The sequence below is a fragment of the Muntiacus reevesi genome, chromosome 12 (assembly GCF_963930625.1).
Source record: "Muntiacus reevesi chromosome 12, mMunRee1.1, whole genome shotgun sequence".
In the NCBI taxonomy this organism is placed as follows: Eukaryota; Metazoa; Chordata; class Mammalia; order Artiodactyla; family Cervidae; genus Muntiacus; species Muntiacus reevesi.
In genome coordinates this window covers 77,914,184-77,934,855 of record NC_089260.1, presented here as the reverse complement: position 1 = coordinate 77,934,855, position 20,672 = coordinate 77,914,184, and the positions used below count along the sequence as shown (strand labels likewise).

At 37.3% G+C, this 20,672-nt stretch overlaps 1 protein-coding gene and 1 non-coding gene across 2 annotated transcripts in view; both read left to right on the top strand.

The window, feature by feature from the left end:
* LOC136144764 (exocyst complex component 1-like) overlaps positions 1–12,334 on the top strand; it is a 40,665-nt gene extending 28,331 nt beyond the window's left edge. Inside the window, 6 exon segments of the mRNA XM_065902615.1 lie at positions 169–397; positions 3,924–4,107; positions 6,311–6,432; positions 6,434–6,511; positions 8,922–9,116; positions 11,574–12,334. Of these exon segments, the coding sequence (XP_065758687.1) occupies positions 169–397; positions 3,924–4,107; positions 6,311–6,432; positions 6,434–6,511; positions 8,922–9,116; positions 11,574–11,726 (961 nt within the window). The 3' untranslated portion in view covers positions 11,727–12,334.
* On the top strand, positions 4,294–4,366 carry TRNAG-CCC (transfer RNA glycine (anticodon CCC)). Its single transcript has one exon. It is a non-coding gene; the product is annotated as a tRNA-Gly (tRNA).
* Positions 12,335–20,672: the final 8,338 nt, after the last annotated feature.

Below are 20,672 nucleotides of genomic sequence, written 5' to 3'. Positions count from 1 at the left end.
CTCAAAAAAATATGTTTATGTTGGAAACCACTCTAGAATAATTAACTATTTGGACAGTGTTAGTTGATATATCAAATTTTAGTCATTTGTGTATACCGAGTGGATTAAAGTTAAAGGTAAATGCACCTGAAGCTTGTACTAACTATTCTGTTTTGTATTTCTGAACAGGAAAGATATGATCCGCCAGATGATGATTAAAATATTTCGCTGCATTGAGCCAGAACTGAACAACTTGATTGCATTAGGAGACAAAATCGATAGCTTTAACTCCCTTGACATGCTAGTCAAAATGAGTCGCCATGTGTGGACTGCACAGAACGTGGACCCCGCTTCTTTTCTGAGCACTACACTGGGAAATGTTTTGGTGACTGTCAAAAGGAACTTTGACAAATGTATTGTAAGTTGGGTATTTTTTTTTTTCAGTAACTTAGAACTCTTAACCATTGCAGAGTATCTGTGTGTGTGTGTGTGTGTGTGTGTGTGTTTCAAAGACTTCTGGCTTCCCACCAGGGGACCTACTGTTCCTATCCCCACGCCTTGCAGCAGGGTATTGGCTGCAGTGTCCAGGAGCAGGCTAGTGCCAAGTTGTGTCCCGTCTACACTGTGAACCATGGCCAGTCCTGGAGTGGCTGACACAGAGGCAGCAGCGATTACACCCGAGATCCACTAAGTAACTGAAATCCCAGGTGACCAATTAGTGACCATAGATTTAATGAAGCAACTGAAACTTGAATTTATTGTTTTTCTTCTTTTAATATATCACAATAGGATAATTAATATTTGGGTTATTTTAATTGATTAAAGTATTTTCTTTCAGTTCAATAGCTTTAATCATATTGCTTTAAGAATACATTGTTTTTATGACAACTTTTGGTAGTTATCATTTTTCTCCTAATAGGGAAAAAAATCATTAACTTTATTTTTTCTGTTAGGTTTTGGTAAGCTCATAGATATGAAGAGGATTGGGCCAGGTTCTAAAAAGAGTTTCATTTTATGAATATATTTAGTATTAATATGTAAAAATAGGTATTTATCATCTGAATTATTCTACTATGTAACCTCTAAGTTAAATCCAGTGCTTGAATAGCCATAGAATAATGAGTGAGTGAAAGTCACTCAGTCATGTTTGAGTCTTTGTGACCCCATGGTCTGTAGTTTGCCAGACTCCTCTGTCCATGGAATTATCCAGGCAAGAATACTGGAGTGGGTAGCCATTCCCTCCAGGGGATCTTCCCAACCCAGGGATCGAACCGAGGTCTCTCGCTTTGCAGGCAGATTCTTTACCGGCTGAGCCACCAGGGAAGCCCATAGAATAATGAGAGAATAATAAAAATATTAAGGGTGATTAAAATCCACTTCATCTTTTATACTTTTTAAAAATAATGCTTACTGATTTCTGAAAGTTTAAAAGCCATCCGTAGAAACGTAAATGTCACCTCAACAGACTTGTTAACCCTCCTTCCCCACCAAATGATTGCACTGGCATTTGAAATATTATGAAATTTGGCCACTTATCCTCTTCCCTGCCCAGCTTTCTTCAGAAGTGATGATAAACCTGTAAGGTCTGATTGTAAGCTGATTGCCAAAAAGAAAATAAAGAATTACTAAAGTCTAAGATAATGAGTCCCATGTGACATAGAATAAGAATAGCTAGAACATAAACCATGAGAACACTGTACATTTTTAGAATATGAAGATTTTCTTGCTCTTATCAGTGAATAAAGCTAGTATATAAAACTTTAATATAATACCTCTCAATCCAGTTGAATGTAATTGTTAGAAGTGTAAGATATAATAGTGTCAGGGAGATGTAGACATGGGTTCAAATGAAGTGCTTAGCACATTGCCTGGTACAGAATAAGAGCTTGTAACTAATTGCTTGTAATGGTGATGATGATGATGATGATGATGACAGTAATGAAAGTGAAAGTAAAGTCGCTTAGTCGTGACCGACTCTCTGCGACCCCATGGACTGTAGCCTACCATGCTCCTCCGTCCATGGGATTTTCCAGGCCAGAGTACTGGAGTGGGTTGCCATTTCCTTCTCCAGGGGATCATCCCGACCCAGGGATCGAACCCAGGTTTCCCACATTGTAGGCAGATGCTTTACCATCTGAGTCACCAGGGAACAATAGTGGTAATTAGTAATAGTTTGCTGAAGAATGTTCGTGTTCCTCTCAAAACTGGGAAGTGAAGAAATTTAGTTAAATTAACCTAGACAAAGGTATAAAGTCGTGTTTCTTCGCTAAATTGCATGTATTTCTAAAAGATGGACCTTGTCACTAAAGGGAAGAGGATGGTTCCTTCTGTTGGTTATCATCAATCTGTTTCTTAAGTTAAATCAAGTCTTTTCACAGTGTCGTCAGTTGTATGTGCTCAGTAAGTGTTACATGTTTTTGGTACTTGGGACAAGATCTGGACCTAAAGCATACCTTGAAAGAGTAGTGAATGGTTCTCTGTGTATTGAGCCAAAGAATGAATGTCAGACAACTGCAGAAAGTGGAATAGATGGTATCTGAGTTTAGTACTTTCATCTGGTGGCCAAGCCCAAAGTGTTCTTCAAGGAACAGGGCTAAAAAGATTAGCCTGCCAAGAACTAGGGATAAAATTAGAAACATATCAAGTACTTCCAAGCTGGACACTGCACTCCAGTACATTTCTTACCTGCATTTACTTTGCTTTTCAGGATTCCTCACACTACAGTGATGTGGTTTTGTACCCTTTAACCTTTGAAAATGGTATGATCTGGGTGTCTCTGCCTCATTGTATATTCTTGCCTTCTTTGTCATAGATTAATTAACCGTATAAGGATGGGTTTATTCCTGGGCGCTCTGTTCTGTTAATGTACATGTCTGTTTTTGTACCAGTACCATATTGTTTGATGACTGTAACTTTGTAGTATAGTTTGAAATCAGGGAGCATAATACCTCTGATTTTGTTCTTCTTTCTTGAGCTTGCTTTGGCATTACGATCTTTTGTGTTTCCATACAGGTTTTAGAATGATTTGTCCAATTTGGATTCCTTTTATTTATTTTTCCTGTCTGATTGCTATGTCTAGGACTTCCATTACCATATTGAACAAAAGAACGGTTACTTTTCTAATCTCTACATGTCATATGGTTTTCAGGTTATACCCCCAGAATCTCAGCACAATGAAATTTTAGGTAGGAGTTGAAAATGATTCAACACTTTGGCAATGTACTTCTTACTGGGAATAGAACTAGATCCCCTGGAAGTACACAGAATCATAATTGATTATTTTGAACCAAAGTGTCTATGTTCTGTCTATATGTCTATTTGTTACTTTGTATCCATCTTACACAAGTACTTTGCTATACTGATTTAGAGTGAATGACTAATAGGTACATGGAAAACTATATAATGCAAATCCACAGTAGAAGTACCTGTTCTCCTCTGTGCTCATACCCCCAAAACATAGAACTTCTCTATCCAAACAAATTTTAGGCTGATGAGATTTGGAAATGGTTGTGGTTCTCAACTTGACTATATAGACACCAACCAGAAATAATCTTGAGAGATCCTGTGTGTGCTCTGGTATCTGCTCTGCCCCAAAGTGGGCAATCATTATATACTTACCTTTTATAAATGATAGAAGTGTTCATTGGTTGTTTTTACTTGAAACAAAGACCTGAGGTTCACAAGCTTTGAGTGCATTTTGTTTTGAATAATTTGGATTTTTTCCCTTGATTTTAGTTCCTTCAGTGATATCTATGTACTTTTTAATCTCTAGAAATAGTTTTTCATAGTTATCCATATTGTGTTAATCTTTGATTAGTAAATGTCCGAAATGTTCTAGGTATTAAATTACATCATGCCTTTGTGGTATATATATTTACTTTTAATTGTACGTTGTTTCTAAGTTGCTTAGCTATTTTTCTCCCTTGCTTTCTGCCTAACTTTAGAGTAACCAAATAAGGCAAATGGAAGAAGTAAAGATCTCAAAGAAGAGTAAAGTAGGAATTCTCCCGTTTGTTGCTGAATTTGAAGAATTTGCTGGACTCGCAGAATCAATCTTTAAAAATGCTGCGTGTCGTGGAGATCTAGATAAAGCATATACTAAACTTATCAGAGGAGTATTTGTTAATGGTAAACTTTTGTTACATTATGAAGAAGTTTTTGGTGGTGGTTTTCCTTATTTCTGGTGTTTTTGGTCAGTTGTTTTCATTATTTCTGATTAAGTTAGAAGTTGGGAGACAGATGTGTTCATTATTTTCCATAGTCTCTAGTCTTTTTTAAGTTTTCTGAAATTAAAGATTTCTTAAATTTGGGACTTCTCTGGTGGTCCAGTGGCTAAGACTCCACACTCCCAATGTGGAGAACCTGGGTTCAATCCCTGGTCAGGGAACCAGATCCCACATGCAGCGATGAAGTCCTGGCACAAGTAAATAAAAAAATATATATATATTAAAAATAATAATAATAATAAAGATTTCTTAAATTTGAAAAACAGTGTGTAAAACCCTTTTGTATTTACCAGGAACTACTTATATTTTAGGGTTCATATGGGCTATCAGTATGCAAAGTTGAAATTCATTTTTTAAACACAAAAATGACCTTGTGGATTACATTCGCATTTTAGCAAGAGTCTTCTTGAGCTGATCAACAGTGATGTCTGTATGTGTGTGTGCTTAGTCAGTCAGTCATGTCCGACTCTTTGCAACACCATGGACTGTAGCCCACCAGGCTCCTCTGTCCATGGGATTCTCCAGGCAAGAATACTGGCACGGGTTGCCGTGCAATCAGCCAGGGGATCTTCCCAACCCCGGGATCAAACCCAGGCCTCCCACATTGCAGGTGGTTTCTTTACCATCTGAGCCACCGGGGAAGGTCAAGAATACTGCAGTGGGTAGCCTATCCCTTCTCCAGGGGATCTTCCCGAGCCAGTTACTGAATCTGGGTCTCCTGCATTGCAGGCCGATTCTTTACCAGCTGAGCTACCAGGGAAGCCCAAATTAATGCTAAAATAGTGTAATTCATCATCTAGCTATGTCAGATCACACAGTTAAGTTACAGAAACAGTGTGGATGTGTTTAATTTGAAATAAATGATCTGACTGCATCAATTCAGGAATTTTTAAAACTAAAAAAAATGACCAAAGTAGAATTATCTCAACAGTTAGAGATAATACATTTTTGGTGGAAACAGGTTTAGGGGAAAGATGATAAATTACATGATTGAATGTTTATATGGTTGATATTTCTTTTAAAATTCAAAGTAGCTTTGCTTTGTCTGATTGTAAAGTAGTATATGCTCATTACATACCCCCCAAAATCAGCAAACTGACTTTAAAAATCAAGAAGAAACTAAAGGTAATTTGTAATCTCATCATACAAAGGTTAACATTTAATTTTTACCTGTGTGAACTTTTCAGTATATCTCTCTCCCTGACATATCTGCACATGTTGTGTGTTCTGTAATTTGAAATGTTTCTCACACCTTACACCCTGTTTGGAACCTGCTAGACTCTGTGATTCTAGTGTCTGTCCTTGTCTCCTGATACAGATAACCGTAGTCACTTCTGATGATTACATAGAGTTCCATCTGTCATTGTTTACTTAGCAGATCTTCTGTTAACAGGCATTTGGTTTGTTTCCAGTTTTCTTTATATTTCTGTATATTGTCCAATAATTTCCCTAGGATCAGTTATTAGAAATAATTCCTGGGTCAGAAGTTTTGTGTCTGTTGAGTTTCTGCCAAATAACCACACAGAAAGATTATACCTGTTTGGTCCTTTGAGCGTTTAGTGGAAGTTTCTGTCACATCTGCCTCGAGACCCAGTATTTCTCAGTATTATCAGTCTTATTATCCTTTGTTAACCTAGAAGGATATAAATCAGTTTTGCTTACACAGTTTTACTGTGTAAGAGCTTCCAAATTATATGTTAAGTTTATTCGTCTTTCTCTTTATGACTTCTCAGTTTTGGGCCATTCTTAGAAAGTTCATACTACCACAGAATTATTTCTTTAATTAGGTTTATTTTTCTTAGTACTTACAATTGCATTCATTTATTTGCCTTTGACATTTTAAGCACTTGAACAATTTAGGATTTGGTTGGCTAAAAGATGTGAAATAGGAATCCAAATTTAGCCATATATATATAACTGTTTTAGAATGATTGTTTATTTAGGTTTAGGTCGATCCTTCAATACAGTATGTTTTATTTGATTAAGTCCAGAAATGTGCTTACTTCTTAAAGTTATAAATGAAAAAAATCATGTAATTTTTCCATAGCTAAATGTGGTCATATTCATACCAGGTCATCGTTACATTTTTTCCATTTTTGTTTTAGTGGAGAAAGTAGCAAACGAAAGCCAGAAGACCCCCAGGGATGTCCTCATGATGGAAAACTTCCACTATATTTTTGCAACACTTTCTCATTTGAAAATCTCATGTCTAGAAACTGATAAAAAATGAAGCCAAACAAAAAAACACAGATCACCTTCAGTCTTATGTCATATACTCTTTAGGACAACCTCTTGAAAAGCTAAATGTAAGCATATTTTCATTCAGTATATTTTTCTTGGTTTTGAACCTGTGTTTAGACGTGAGTAACACAACAGACATTTAAATTTGCTCATTCACTGGTGCAGGAGGATAAGGAAGGATGGACTGAGATATTGAAGCTGCTCAGACACTGCTAGATGTTTTATATACATTATTTCTTTTAATTCTTGTAAAGGATGATGTGGGGTAAGATAGCATTATCCTTGTTTTACAAATGAAGAAACTGGAAGTAAATAAAAAGTTATAGTAATTGACAGGTAGCAAAGCAGGGGGATTAACCATAGATTTAGCCTTTTCCATTATACCAGTCTTCCATTTCTTACCTCATAAATGGCTAACCTTTATCCCTAGCTCAGATGAAGATTTTGAAAATTCTATCAAGATAAAAAGAAAATAAAAAATTGTTTTATTCATTGCCTTTTCTTTATCCTTCCTTTCTTGACTTGTCATTCCCCAGAGCAAATCTGATCTTTAAACATGAGAAATGGTAGTTTTAGAGAACTTTGCAACATAGTAGAAGCTTAAATGGACCCTTCTAACAAATTAGGTCCACAGTGTGATTAGTCATCTTTGTTTTGAAGTTAGAGTCAAATAAAAATTGTCTATCTGTTGTCAGCAATTCAAACGCAGAACCAGTGCCTTGTAAACTGAAGAACAGGCAGATGTTCCTTTAGGGTAAAGGGTCTGTCTCAGACCTAAAGCCTGCATGATGCGTAACTGCAACATAAAGGAACTTCCTTTGAAATCAAATTTAGAGCAGACACATTGATAAATCTTTTATTATGTAACATTGTTAGAGAAGCTCTAGCCAATGCAGTAAGACGGAAACATAAAGATATATGGAAAGAGAATCGTACTGGAGTGGACTGCTGCTTCCTTCTCCAGGGAATCCTACCACCCAGGGGTCAGATCCGGGCCTCTTGTGTCTCCTGCTGGCAGGCGGAGTCTGTGACTGCGCCACCCGGGGAGCCCTCGGACTTACAGTCACCTGTGTGTGACCTGTGGGGGTTGTCTCATCTGGTGAAGGAAAGTAGGTTTTTTAACCTAGTCAAGGTATATATATATATCAAAAAACAATTTGTTTCCTATATGTTATAATAACCAATTAAAAATCTGTGTAAAATAGAAAAATAAATACATTAATTAAAATCTGTGTAGAAAAAAAATTTAAATATCTGGAACAGATTTGTCTAGAAAATTATTATTAAAAATGTAATAATTTAATGAAGAATAAATAAATAATTGCTAAGAAAATTTTAGAGAATAGTAGAGAGGGGATTTGACTTGTCAGTATTAAATCATGTTGTGCTCAAGTAAAGACTTGCCAATATACATGTTAAAAAACCAATTACACTTTAAAGGCAACCTGAGAAGAATATTTATAACAGCACAACAGTCAGTATGCTAAATATAAAAGATCTTTTTAAAATCAATCAGGAAAGCACTAGGATCCCAATATATAAATGGGTATGGGTTCTGAATGTACTTACTGAGCATATGAAAAGCAGATAAACTTCATTTCTAGCTGAAGAATATTGAAATAAAATGACAAATAAACCTTTCTTACCTTTTTTTTTTGGCTACACCACTTGGCATGTGGGATCTTAGTTCCACATCCCCGTCCGTCCACCGGGGATCCAATCCATGCCGTCTGCATTGGAAGGGCAGAGTCTTAACCACTGGACTGCCAGGAAAGTCCCCCTTTTTCACTTTTCAAAATGACAAAGATTTTTCTTTAGTTATGATAATGCTGATGATAGTATGATAAGATTAAATAGTGTCATATACTGCTGACAGAAATATAAAGTAACTGAACTTTTCTGGGAAGCAATTTGTGTATATGAAGAGTCTTCAGAATGCTTAACAATTACACTCCTCAACTGAGGAATTATAGTCCTAGAAATTTATGCTGGACAGTCATCAAAAATGTGGGTAAATACCTATGTATGAAAGTTATTTATAGCTGTATTTATAATAGATTTTGTTTTTGATGAGTAGATTTTGCCAACTTCAAGAGAAAAAGTAAAAAATATTAAATACTTAATACTGAAGGAATGAATAAACATAGTATAGTCATTGGACGGAACATGATGCAGCCATTAAAATTTATACTTTGGGAAAAACTTAAAATATTAAATGAAAAATATAGCATACAATATTAATCTCATTTTCATACTCACACATCAAACGACTAGAGGGAATTCTAGTCTTTTGACAGTGCTTATCTCTGAGTAGTGTGATAATAGCTGATTATTATTTTATCCTTTATATTTTCACACACTGTCTGATTTTTACACAGTGGATATATACTATTTTATAGTCAGATTTTTTTTTTTTTTAATTTAAGTGGTAGTGAGAGCCGTTCTTAGCCGTTGTTTCTTTTCATTTCCTTGAAGCACTTCTTTGAAGGTGTGGAAGCTCGGGTGGCACAGGGTATAAGAGAGGAGGAAGTGAGCTATCAACTTGCGTTTAACAAGCAAGAACTCCGAAAAGTTATTAAAGAGTATCCTGGAAAAGAAGTGAAAAAAGGCCTCGATAACCTCTACGAGAAGGTTGATAAACATTTATGTGAAGAGGAGAACTTACTCCAGGTATGCTTTAGTTCTCTTAACCTACCTAGATTGCACATCCTTATATATATCTATTTTCCCCTAAATATTCCTCTAGAAATGCTATACATTTTCTAATTTTAGTGCAGGAGGAAAGCGCCATATAAAATGCAGACAAGATTAGTAAATTGTGAGGAAAAAAGGAATATTTATACAAGTTTATATGGCTCTCTCTGTGTATTTTATCTTTCTGTTGTATCATTTTGAGACATTAAGTTGTTTTGCTTTTGTTTGGGGATGGGTTTTTCATGACTTTCTGTGTTTTGTTTTAGTTTGGAAGGTAGTAAGGGAATGGAATGTGGAGTGATTGTGAGCATGGGAGCCTGGATATGGGTTCATAATCTGCCTCCAGGTAAAACTGCCTGGTTTGGAGCAAGTTAGTTCACCTCTCTGAGCCTCAGTTTCCTTATTTGAAAAGCAGAAATAATACCTGTACTCTCTAGGTGGGCACTAATATTATTGCCATTGCCATTTTATACATGTGAAAATCAGAGCTTAGAGAGGTAGAGTAATGTGACCACGATCCCATAGCTAATGTATGATAGAGTCAGGTTTAAACCTCAGTTAGAGATGAGTAAGAATCACTCTTGATTTTAGCATCATGGAAGGCTTCATGAAGGAAAGCATTTATGTTAGTCTATGGCAGTCAGATACTAACTTAACAGATAAAATAGAAGTGGCATTCCCAGTGGAAGAAATACTGTGAGCTAAAAGATGAGAAGCAAAAAGTGTAAGTAAAGCTGTTTAGTAAAATAGTCTTAAGCTGACTATTAGGAATTTAAGATTTGTGACATTTAGGATTTACAAGGAAAAATCCTAGAAGAAGGCACTCTTTGAACTGGCAGATAGAAATGGTGTTCGTTCATAGTACCCGCCCTCACCAGGTTGTCATGAGATTTAAATAGAATAATACGTGCATAAAGCCCTTTGCACTGTGCTGATGTGAAACAAGTCGAGTAAGTGTAGCCTATTGACAGCGCTGCCGTGTCAGTGTGTGTGTGTCAGGTTCTGCCTTGATAGTTGTCTAAGGTTTATTTTCTGATGGGACTGTTCATTTGTTTACTTTTTCTTGACTGAAGTACAGTTGATTTACAGTGTCGTATTGATTTCTGCTTATATCTGTCAGCAATTTAGTTTCCACTTCTAGACTATAGATCCCTTTGACTGCTCATGATTAGTCTGACTCATCTTGGTGTTCTCCATGTCATCAAGAAGTGTTTTGCATCCTTAATTTTAGATAAATTAAACTTTCATCTGCTGTGAAGTTTCATTTAATCCTTAGTCTTATTTCATACATAGTAGTGCATAGCCACATCTGTGTTGGCTATTGGAACAGATACAATAACAGCTGAAATGTAATAAACATTACTGTGTCAAACACTGTTCTGAGCACTTTACATACATTCACTCATTTAATCTCATTTGAACCTGTGGGGAACGTATTATTATCACGACCCAGTTTACAGATAAGGAGGGCCTTGAGGCACAGAAGAGTGGTGTAACATACTCAAGGTCACTCGAGGAGTTACGAATCTTCCTTCAGGATGTACATTCTTAACTGTTGTTGTTCAGTCGTTCAGACGTGACTCTGTGACCCTGTGGACTGCAGCACGCCAGGCTTCCCTGTCCTTCACTCTCTCCCAGTTCAGCTCCGTCGCTCAGTCGTGTCCGACTCTTTGCGACCCCATGGACTGCCCAGAGTTTGCTCAAATTCATGTCCATTGAGTCGATGATGTTACCTAACCATCTCATCCTCTGCCACCTTCTCCTCTTCCCACCTTCAATCTTTCCCAGCATCAGGGTCTTTTCCAGTGAGTCGGCTCTTCACATCAGGTGTCCAAAATATTGGAGCTTTAACTTCAGCATCAATCCTTCCAATGAATATTCAGGGTTGATTTCCTTTAGGACTGACTGGTTGGATCTCCTTGCAGTCCAAGGGACTCAAGAATCTTCCCCAGCACAGTTCGAAAGCATCAGTTTTTTGGCACTCAGCCCTCTTTATGGTCCAAGTCTCACATCTCTACATGACTACTGGAAAAACCATAGTTTTGACTCTACAGACCTTTGTCAGCAAAGTGAAGTTTTTGCTGTTTAATATGTTGTCTAGGTTTGTCATAGCTTTTCTTCCAAGGAGCAAGCATCTTTTAATTTCATGGCTGCAGTCACCATCCACAGTGATTAACTATTATGCTATCCTGCTGCTAAGTCACTTCAGTCCTGTCCGACCCTGTGCGACCCCATAGACGGCGGCCCACCAGGCTCCCCCGTCCCTGGGATCTCAAGGCAAGAACTCTGGAGTGGGTTGCCATTGCCTTCTCCAATGTGTGAAAGTGAATTATGCTATCCTAAATGCTTAGAATATGTCTTGACAGTATTTCTACATTCTTGTTATGTATTGTTTCCTCTTGCAGTTTAGCGACTCTCATTTTCATTTTGTAGGTGGTGTGGCACTCCATGCAGGATGAATTCATTCGCCAGTACAAGCATTTTGAAGGTTTGATAGCTCGCTGTTATCCTGGATCTGGTGTTACAATGGAATTCACTATTCAGGACATTCTGGACTATTGCTCCAGCATTGCACAGTCCCACTAAACCTTATAAAAGAAGAAAAGATAAATGAAAAGAAACACTCTGAGTACACCAGACACTATTCAAAAATACCGAGCAACCGTTTTGAGAACTCCGACTTGAAATTTTACGTATTACTTAATGTCAGATAATTGGGTAATGTGTGCATGCTCAGTTGTGTCTGACTCTTTGCAACCCCATGGACTGTAGCCCACCAGGTTCCTCTGTCCATGGAATTTTCCACGCAAGAATACTGGAGTGGGTTGCCATTTTCTTCTCCAAAATGGATGATGCCATACCACATATATTCAAGAGGAAAACTACCAACGAGTGTGGCAGTTTTATTCGCCCAGTAGGTTGTGTACTAACTTAAAGCATTTATCTCATCATAAATGCCTTTATCATTTTTCTACGACTGAACAGAAAATTTTCCTTTATTGTCTCGCTTCTTGTATTTGAGAATGGTTATCCTGTATGGAATTCATTGAGAGTTCTTCAGCTTTCAGTAATTCAGTATTGGTTACAAATCATGTAACTACTAAAATACTGTATCGAATTTTTCCTTCTGAATAACTATTGTGTATATGGATAAGGGTCTTGTGAAGATCAGTTGTAAACTTGAATTTTGAGGATCATGTCATTCTGTGTAACAGTCTGAAATACATTTTCCAAAAAGTTGAAATGTGGTAATATTATTCTTAAATTTATCATGTGCTGTCATTTGTATGAAAGCAAGTCCTTATACAATCAATATAGAAGAATTATTACATGTCATTTATCATAAAACATAGTCAGTCAGTGGTACTCAGTGAGGACTGAATCACTGCCATAAAGAGACTCGTGTCCTTAATGCATAAACACAAAGACCCTGTCAGTGCAGCGGCTTCACTTTTCTGACATTTATTTTACTTTTGGTTACGTCAGGATCCTCACTGCAGCCTGTGGGCTTCTCTCTAGTTGTGGCGCTCAGGCTCAGGTCCCATGGCCTATGGGATCCCAGTTCCTGGGCTAGGGATCAACCCACATTCCCTGCATTGGAAGGCGGATTCTTAGCCACTAGGCTGCTAGGAAAGTCCCTCAGTACAGTTGTAATAGCAAAAAATTGCAAATAATCCAACTTTCCATTAGTAGTAGATGGATAAATTAAGGTGTATTCAGTATTTGCCAATAGAGTAGTGAGAATTAGTGAATTTTATCTACAAAAATTACTGCAGATGAATACCAGGAAAATAATGTCAGGTTTAAAAAAAAAAAGTCACAGAATATATATCATATGATTCTATTAATATGAAATTTCAAAATAAACAGTATTTAGAGTTACAAGTGTTGTATAACTGAGAAAAAGCAAGGAAATGATCATAAAATTCTAGAGTGATTAGGGAGCAGGAAGGGAAGATTATGGTATCTAGCAGGGGCAGGATTTGAAAGGTATGTTACTTAAACTGGGCAGTGGCTACATGGATTTCATTGTACTATGATACTTGATACCTTACACATACCTTATAAATCTTATTTTATATTAGCTCAACGTTTAATTTAAAAACAAAATCAAACTCATATGTGTGTGTATATTCTTTATTGACATAGGAAAAAACCTTAACATTTGTAGATGATCTGGAGACAAAGAAGATCCAAGGTTGGTTGGATTGCTCGAGGTTCAAGCCAAGTATTTTCAGAGCTGATATTCCACACAACAGTGACCTCCCTCTCCAGAATGTTACAGATATAAATATATTTAAACATCTAAAGACCAAACACTGTCTAATGTTTCTATTAACAGACCAAGGTTAATTTTACCTGAGGTGGTATGGCTCTTATTTAAAGAAAAGGCAGATAGCAAAATACTTCTTAGAAAAGAATCTAGAAAAGTAAGCACGTCACATAACAAAATTATCTAAATAACTGGATAGAAATTTTGAGAAAGTAAGATGTACATGATTCCTATTAAAGATAAACATTGGTTAATTAATATGTCTCAGTTTATATTTGTGTTAGTATCTGTTTATTCTAAGGAATTAGAAACTAAGTTTAATACAGCTTTTCAAAATTAAATAAGATATTTTGAATGAAGACAGAAAAGGCAGTGGATGACTGATCAGCTACAATTTTCTAGATCTTAGAGATATGTAATATTTTGTGCTACAGATGGAGTGAAAAAAGAGCAACATATGATAACTTAGAGAATATAAAGAAATGAAAAAGTGCTGAGAAAGCAAAAATGGCTATGCCAGGAAGGTTAAATATACAATGGTGTCTAGGAAGTAAGATTATTAATTCTCATAACTTTATGTTCTAGGATTCTCTGCATCTGCAAGTCCCCAATTTTAATGTACATATGAAACAACCAGGAATCTTGTTGAAATGCAGGTTTTGTATGATCTAAGACTCTGCATTTCTAGCAAGATCCCAGGTAATATCAGTGCTACAGGCCTATACCCCACAGCTGAAATTGCAAAGTTTTACAGTGGTATCAGTTCAATTCAGTCGCTCAGTCATGTCTGACTCTGCGACCCCATGGACTGCAGCACACCAGGCCTCCCTGTCCATCTCTTTTGTTTCTTTAGGTAGATATACTCCTAAGTATTTTATTCTTTTTGTTGCAATCTTGAATGGTATTGTTTCCTTAATTTCTCTTTCTATTTTTTCATTGTTAGTATATAGGAATGCAAGAGATTTCTGTTGTTAATTTTATATCCTGCAACTTTACTATATTCATTGATTAGCTCTAGTACTTTTCTGGAAGAGTCTTCAGGGTTTTCTGTGTAGAGGATCATGTCATCTGCAAACAGTGAGAGTTTCACTTCTTCTTTTCCTATCTGGATTCCTTTTACTTCCTTTTCTGCTCTGATTGCTGTGACCAAAACTTCCAACACTATGTTGAATAGTAGTGGTGAGAGTGGGCACCCTTGTCTTGTTCCTGATTTTAGGGGAAATGCTTTCAATTTTTCACCATTGAGGGTGATGCTTGCTATGGGTTTGTCATATATAGCTTTTATTATGTTGAGGTATGTTCCTTCTATTCCTGCTTTCTGGAGAGTTTTAATCATAAATGAGTGTTGAATTTTGTCAAAGGCTTTCTCTGCATCTATTGAGATAATCATATGGTTTTTATCTTTCAATTTGTTAATGTGGTGTATTACATTGATTGATTTGTGGATATTAAAGAATCCTTGCATTCCTGGGATAAAACCCACTAGGTCATGGTGTATGATTTTTTAAATATGTTGTTGGATTCTGTTTGCTAGAATTTTGTTAAGGATTTTTGCATCTATGTTCATCAGTGATATTGGCCTGTAGTTTTCTTTTTTTGTGGCATCTTTGTCTGGTTTTGGAATTAGGGTGATGGTGGCCTCATAGAATGAGTTTGGAAGTTTACCTTCTTCTGCAATTTTCTGGAAGAGTTTGAGTAAGATGGGTGTTAGCTCTTCTCTAAATTTTTGGTAGAATTCAGCTGTGAAGCCATCTGGTCCTGGGCTTTTGTTTGCTGGAAGATTTCTGATTACAGTTTCGATTTCCGTGCTTGTGATGGGTCTGTTAAGATCTTCTATTTCTTCCTGGTTCACCAGTTTTGGAACGTTATACTTTTCTAAGAATTTGTCCATTTCTTCCAAGTTGTCCATTTTATTGGCATAGAGCTGCTGGTACTAGTCTCTTATGATCCTTTGTATTTCAGTGTTGTCTGTTGTGATCTCTCCATTTTCTTTCTTTTTTTTTTAATCTCTCCATTTTCATTTCTAATTTTGTTGATTTGGTTCTTCTCCCTTTGTTTCTTGATGAGTCTGGCTAACGGTTTGTCAATTTTGTTTACCTTTTCAAAAAACCAGCTTTTAGCTTTGTTGATTTTTTCTATGGTCTCTTTTGTTTCTTTTGCATTTATTTCTGCCCTAAGTTTTAAGATTTCTTTCCTTCTACTAACCCTGGGGTTCTTCATTTCTTCCTTCTCTAGTTGCTTTAGGTGTAGAGTTAGGTTAGTTATTTGACTTTTTTCTTGTTTCTTGAGGTAAGCTTGTAATGCTGTGAACCTTCCCCTTAGCACTGCTATTACAGTGTCCCATAAGTTTTGGGTTGTTGTGTTTTCATTTTCATTCGTTTCTATATCAAGAGGCCTTTTAGTTCCTCCCTGCTTTCTGCCATAAGGGTGGTGTCATCTGCATATCTGAGGTTATTGATATTTCTCCCAGCAATCTTGATTCCAGCTTGTGCTTCATCCACCCCAGCAATTCTCATGATGTACTCTGCATATAAGTTAATAAGCACAGTGACAAAATACAGCCTTGACGTAGTCCTTTCCCTATTTGGAACCAGTCTGTTGTTCCATGTGCAGTTCTAACTGTTGCTTCCTGATCTGCATACAGATTTGTCAAGAGGCAGGTCAGGTGGTCTGGTATTCCCATCTCTTTCAGAATTTTCCACAGTTTATTGTTATCCACACAGTCAAAGGCTTTGGCATAGTCAATTACAATGGTGTAGGCTACATCATTCATACCTCTGAACAAATTAACATAATTTGGGGTTTTTTGTTGTTGTTGTTTTGTCTTTTGGAAGACAGCTCACGTGTGTGCTTGTGGCTTTAAGAGTTCTCAGCTTTTAATATTTGGCAGCACCATGATATGGTATGCTGGTATGCATAGGTGCTGAGTTGTGTCCATCTCTTTGCAACCCCATGGGCTGTAGCCTACCAGGCTTCTCTGTCCAAGGGATTTTCCAGGCAAGAATACTGGAGTGGGTTGCCATTTCCTTCTCCGGTGCGTGAAAGTGAAAAGTGAAAGTGAAGTTGCTCAGTCGTGTCCGGCTCAGCGACCCCATGGACTGCAGCCTACCAGGCTCCTCTGTCCATGGGATTTTCCAGGCAAGAGTACTGGAGTGGGGTGCCATTGCCTTCTCCAAGTACTAAGTGCATTTAGGTGCAATTCATATTTTGAAAAGAGGAAGAAAAAAGACAGTGGGGCAGATGAAAGGGGGGAGAGGAATATATGAAAAAAAGGGAGATCAGGTGATAAGAAACAATGGAGAATATAGCAAGCAAGACAAACATGAGTCTATGAGCACATGTCTTGCCCAAAAAGTCTTCAGAAAGCAGCTTCTCTGAGATAACATCTCGATCAATTTCACTGGCAAGATGGTGAGTCTTTCAAGAAGTTCCAGGTAGTCAGCTAGAAGAGAAGGTAGTAAAAAAGAAATTAAGAAATGGAAGGAATGTGCTTTAATCTGAATTTAAATTTGTCTCCATCTCACTTTAAACAGTTAGCCTTTCTGGATCTCCTTTCATTTCAATTATGTTGCCCTGTAACTCTCTCATAAGAGCCTATTCTTTTCCTTCATGGCACTTAACTATAATATACTACTTCTTTAGTATATCTCCCCTATATCTAAGCCTGCAGTCTTTGTGACTAGGATTATTTTGTGTAACAGTATCTGTCTAGAACATGTACGTACTTAAATATTGAGTTTAAACAGTAGAAAGTGAACAGGCAGCCTTGAATTGTTAACTCATGGAAGGAGGAAACCATTGCATGAATTTCTTTACAATTCTCTTCAATGTTTAGAGCACAACTGTATTCTTGAAAGTAAGTCGCATTAGGGCAGAATCTCTGTTCTCTGCTTGAACCTAGCACCTAATGTAACTAGATGTGAATCTCATTCTAGGTGCTCAGTGAAGGTTGTTACAAGGAAATTGGACTTACAAGATAAAGTATACTCTACTCCCAGTTTTTACCTTATACATATACAGGGTCTCCACAGTGGTATACATTCTATAAAGATTGACGAATTAAATTCATGAAGGGCCTAAATGAACAATGTCTTCTGTAGATTTCAGATATGCTCTCTTAGGGAGGCCGTGTACCTGATCTACTGTCAGCTCCTCTGGTAGACACTGTGAGCTGTGGGGTCTGCCTGCTCCTCCTGCTAACAGAGCTCTGCTTTTTACAGAGTAGGAACAGGCCAGACAAAAGTGAAACACCAAAGCTGGCATAGACTCTTGGATCCCGACCTGCTGCATATTAGAGTTGTGGAAATGTTTAAAACTCCTGATATCTGCACCCTACTCTAGCCAAATAAATATGAATCTCTGAAGATGAAGCCCAGGTTCTTACAAGCCTCCCAAACCATAATGGGCAGCATGCTTGGCCTGTTCTCAGCAGGCCATGACAGTCCAGCTCTCCTTTGCCTAGGTTTGATTGAGGAGTACATATTTGTGTAAACCCAGCTCTAGTCAGTGAGATCTAGGAGGAAGTCTGCTAAGAGATCTCGAAAGAGATTGTCCATCCTGAAAAAAAAAGAAAGTTCATAAGACATACAGGGTCTTTAGCCTCTATATCTTCTTCCTTCTTGGTATGTTGTGATAGGAGATGAGAGCCATGGCTGCTGTGATCATGAAGTAGGATTACCAGAGCCATCAAAGAAAAAGGTAAAGCATGCAATGATATATGTGTATTAAAACATGCAAGCATGTCAAAAAAATATGTATATAAACAGAGTAGGTGCAATTGTTTGAAAATTTAGGGTATTGAATGTAATTTGTTTAATGATTATCCATATGTTACTATTAATCTTTAGAGGTTTCTATTGAATTTTCATTACACAACCATGATCCTTATGGTTTTGCAGATGATTTTAAAATACGTGCAGAGAGATCTGAGAGTTGTTTGGAAGAAATTTTGTATTGTTTTGTTAGAATATATGCATTTGCTATAGTTTAAAAGAACACTTTATCGTGGGTTGTTTTTCTGGACCAACAGCTCTTATCTTACCTCCCAGTCTTTGCCAAGCTGTAGCTAAGCCAACATTGATCCTCTGCAACTTCTTTGAGGTCAGGTTGACCAGTCAATACTGTAGCACTTAGGGAAAGAGAACTTTCTAAAAGGATTTCTACGTAGTGGAATAATACAAAATTTAATCCAAAACACCACCTGCTTTCCTAAGGCAGTTTGTAGGCGCAACCTAAATTTAAATTTGAAAAAAAAAAAATCTTGAAGTGGTTTGTATTAAAATTCACTCATTATAATTTTACTTAGCTTTTTTAAAGCCAAGTTTATTTAGCTACAGCTATAAATGAAATGAACTACATCTAACTTGTGTTCATAAAAATTCATTTCCATATTTGTTTATTCAGGAGGAATAATCTGCTGTAAGATTGCTCAAACCATAAAATTTATCACAGGGAGCAGTTCTGAAAGTAGAAGAGAGCAGAGGAACAGCTAAGAGTATAATAGATGAATACTTTAACTTTTACTGATGGAGGCTGAAATTATGTGCCTCTTCCTAGGGCATCATCATTCTAAGAATTTCTCTGCTTATTCTCTGGGTCCTTTGTCTTAATAATTTCCTGCCTCTTAGCCTTGTCTTTGTACCATAGATTGTCTTTTCTGCCTGAAAAATTATAGTATTGCATCAGGGGATATAAAATTAATCACAATAATCTAGACATGGATTGTGTCTCTTCCCATGTCACAGTAGGATCATTTGGATCCTGAAAGATTATCCATCACAGTCCCCATGCTCTGCAAAGACTAGGCAGATGATTGGTCTAACTAGGCCAATCAGACTCTCCATCTCTGCCAGGAGTGTGAATCTTGGGCAGGCGACACTGCTTGAATGAAGGTACTTAGAGTTAAATCATCCCTGTTTCACACCAATAGAGAACACCCATAAATGTCTTCTATAAAGATCTCCAAAGTTGCCCTTGTTTGTGATCTTCCCAAGATGAAGTGGTTCTTTTTTCTTCTGATTTTGTGAATCACCCGATATTTTTCCCATATTGCAGTCGGGGAGTAGTAGGGAGCCCTTAAGTTAGTTGAAGTTAGTTTCTGTAGCTTGCAACCAAAGATCCCCAATTAATGCAAACTAAAATATGTTTATACACAGAATCAAATAAACTGTATAAGACAATAAATGGTATTTGCCAAATGAATGATACAGACAGTGTTGTAATAGCTCAGAGGAGTTAGATGTATCTGTAGTCTGATAAAGTCAAGGAATTGAGACATGCATCATTGAGTTGCTGCCACCCACCCATTGGGCAGCACCCGTGAAGATCAGTTAACAGTGTAACCTGAGCTGAGAGTTCAGACTCTGAAGTTAGCACAGGCCTCACACCCTGCCTCTCTCGGGCTGTCTGATCTTGTGCAGGTAAGTTAGTTCTGGGCCTCAGGATCCTAATTTGTAAAAGGGAAAGAGTAGTGCTTCTCTCATAGGTTCATTGTAAGGATTAAATCAGATGGTGTTTGTAAAATGTTTAGCACGGTGCTAATAAGCATTCAATTTTAAGAAGAAATGGATCAACGAGGCATTTCTGAGCAACGGTTGAGCAATCAGACTCTGCTCTCCAGGGTGAGTGGATGAAATGGAGCAACATCCTTGGGCCGAAAGATGACAACACCTCACTGGGGTCCGTTCCTCACCCTGACCCAGTCACCCACCGGGCAGGCGCACCTGCGTCTTCCCAGGACAGAGGAAGTCTCTCCAGGCCTTTGTCTGCGAAGCCATTACCCACAAAGTCCTTAGAAACTTGCTAATGTTGTTTCATTAGCCTTTCCAAATCCTGTGAGGCAAAGCAGAGAAGAAGGCTTCAAGCCTCAACCAGCCTTCTGAGAAATGTTAATAAGGTTAATATCTTAGACATCTTCCACAAATTCTGCTAAATGACCTGGGAAAGAACGTCATTCACTGAACCTGAAAACTAGATATGACCTGGGTCCTGTTTCTTACTCATAACACCAGTAATCTATTCACTAGGTTGGTCTGTCTCGTCCTTCATTTTAATCAGACTGCCAACGTTATGTCTTTTTTAATTTAGAATTATGTTACTAATTTTTAAAACATTGACAAATCCAAATGATCATTCAGTGCAGTTCATTTCACTTGAGCACATTAGGTAGCAGAATATGTATTGACTATGCTTTAAACATATCGAAAGTAAAGTAAGCCGTGAAAATTCTGGGCGTTACTGCTACGAGATCAGATAGTCAC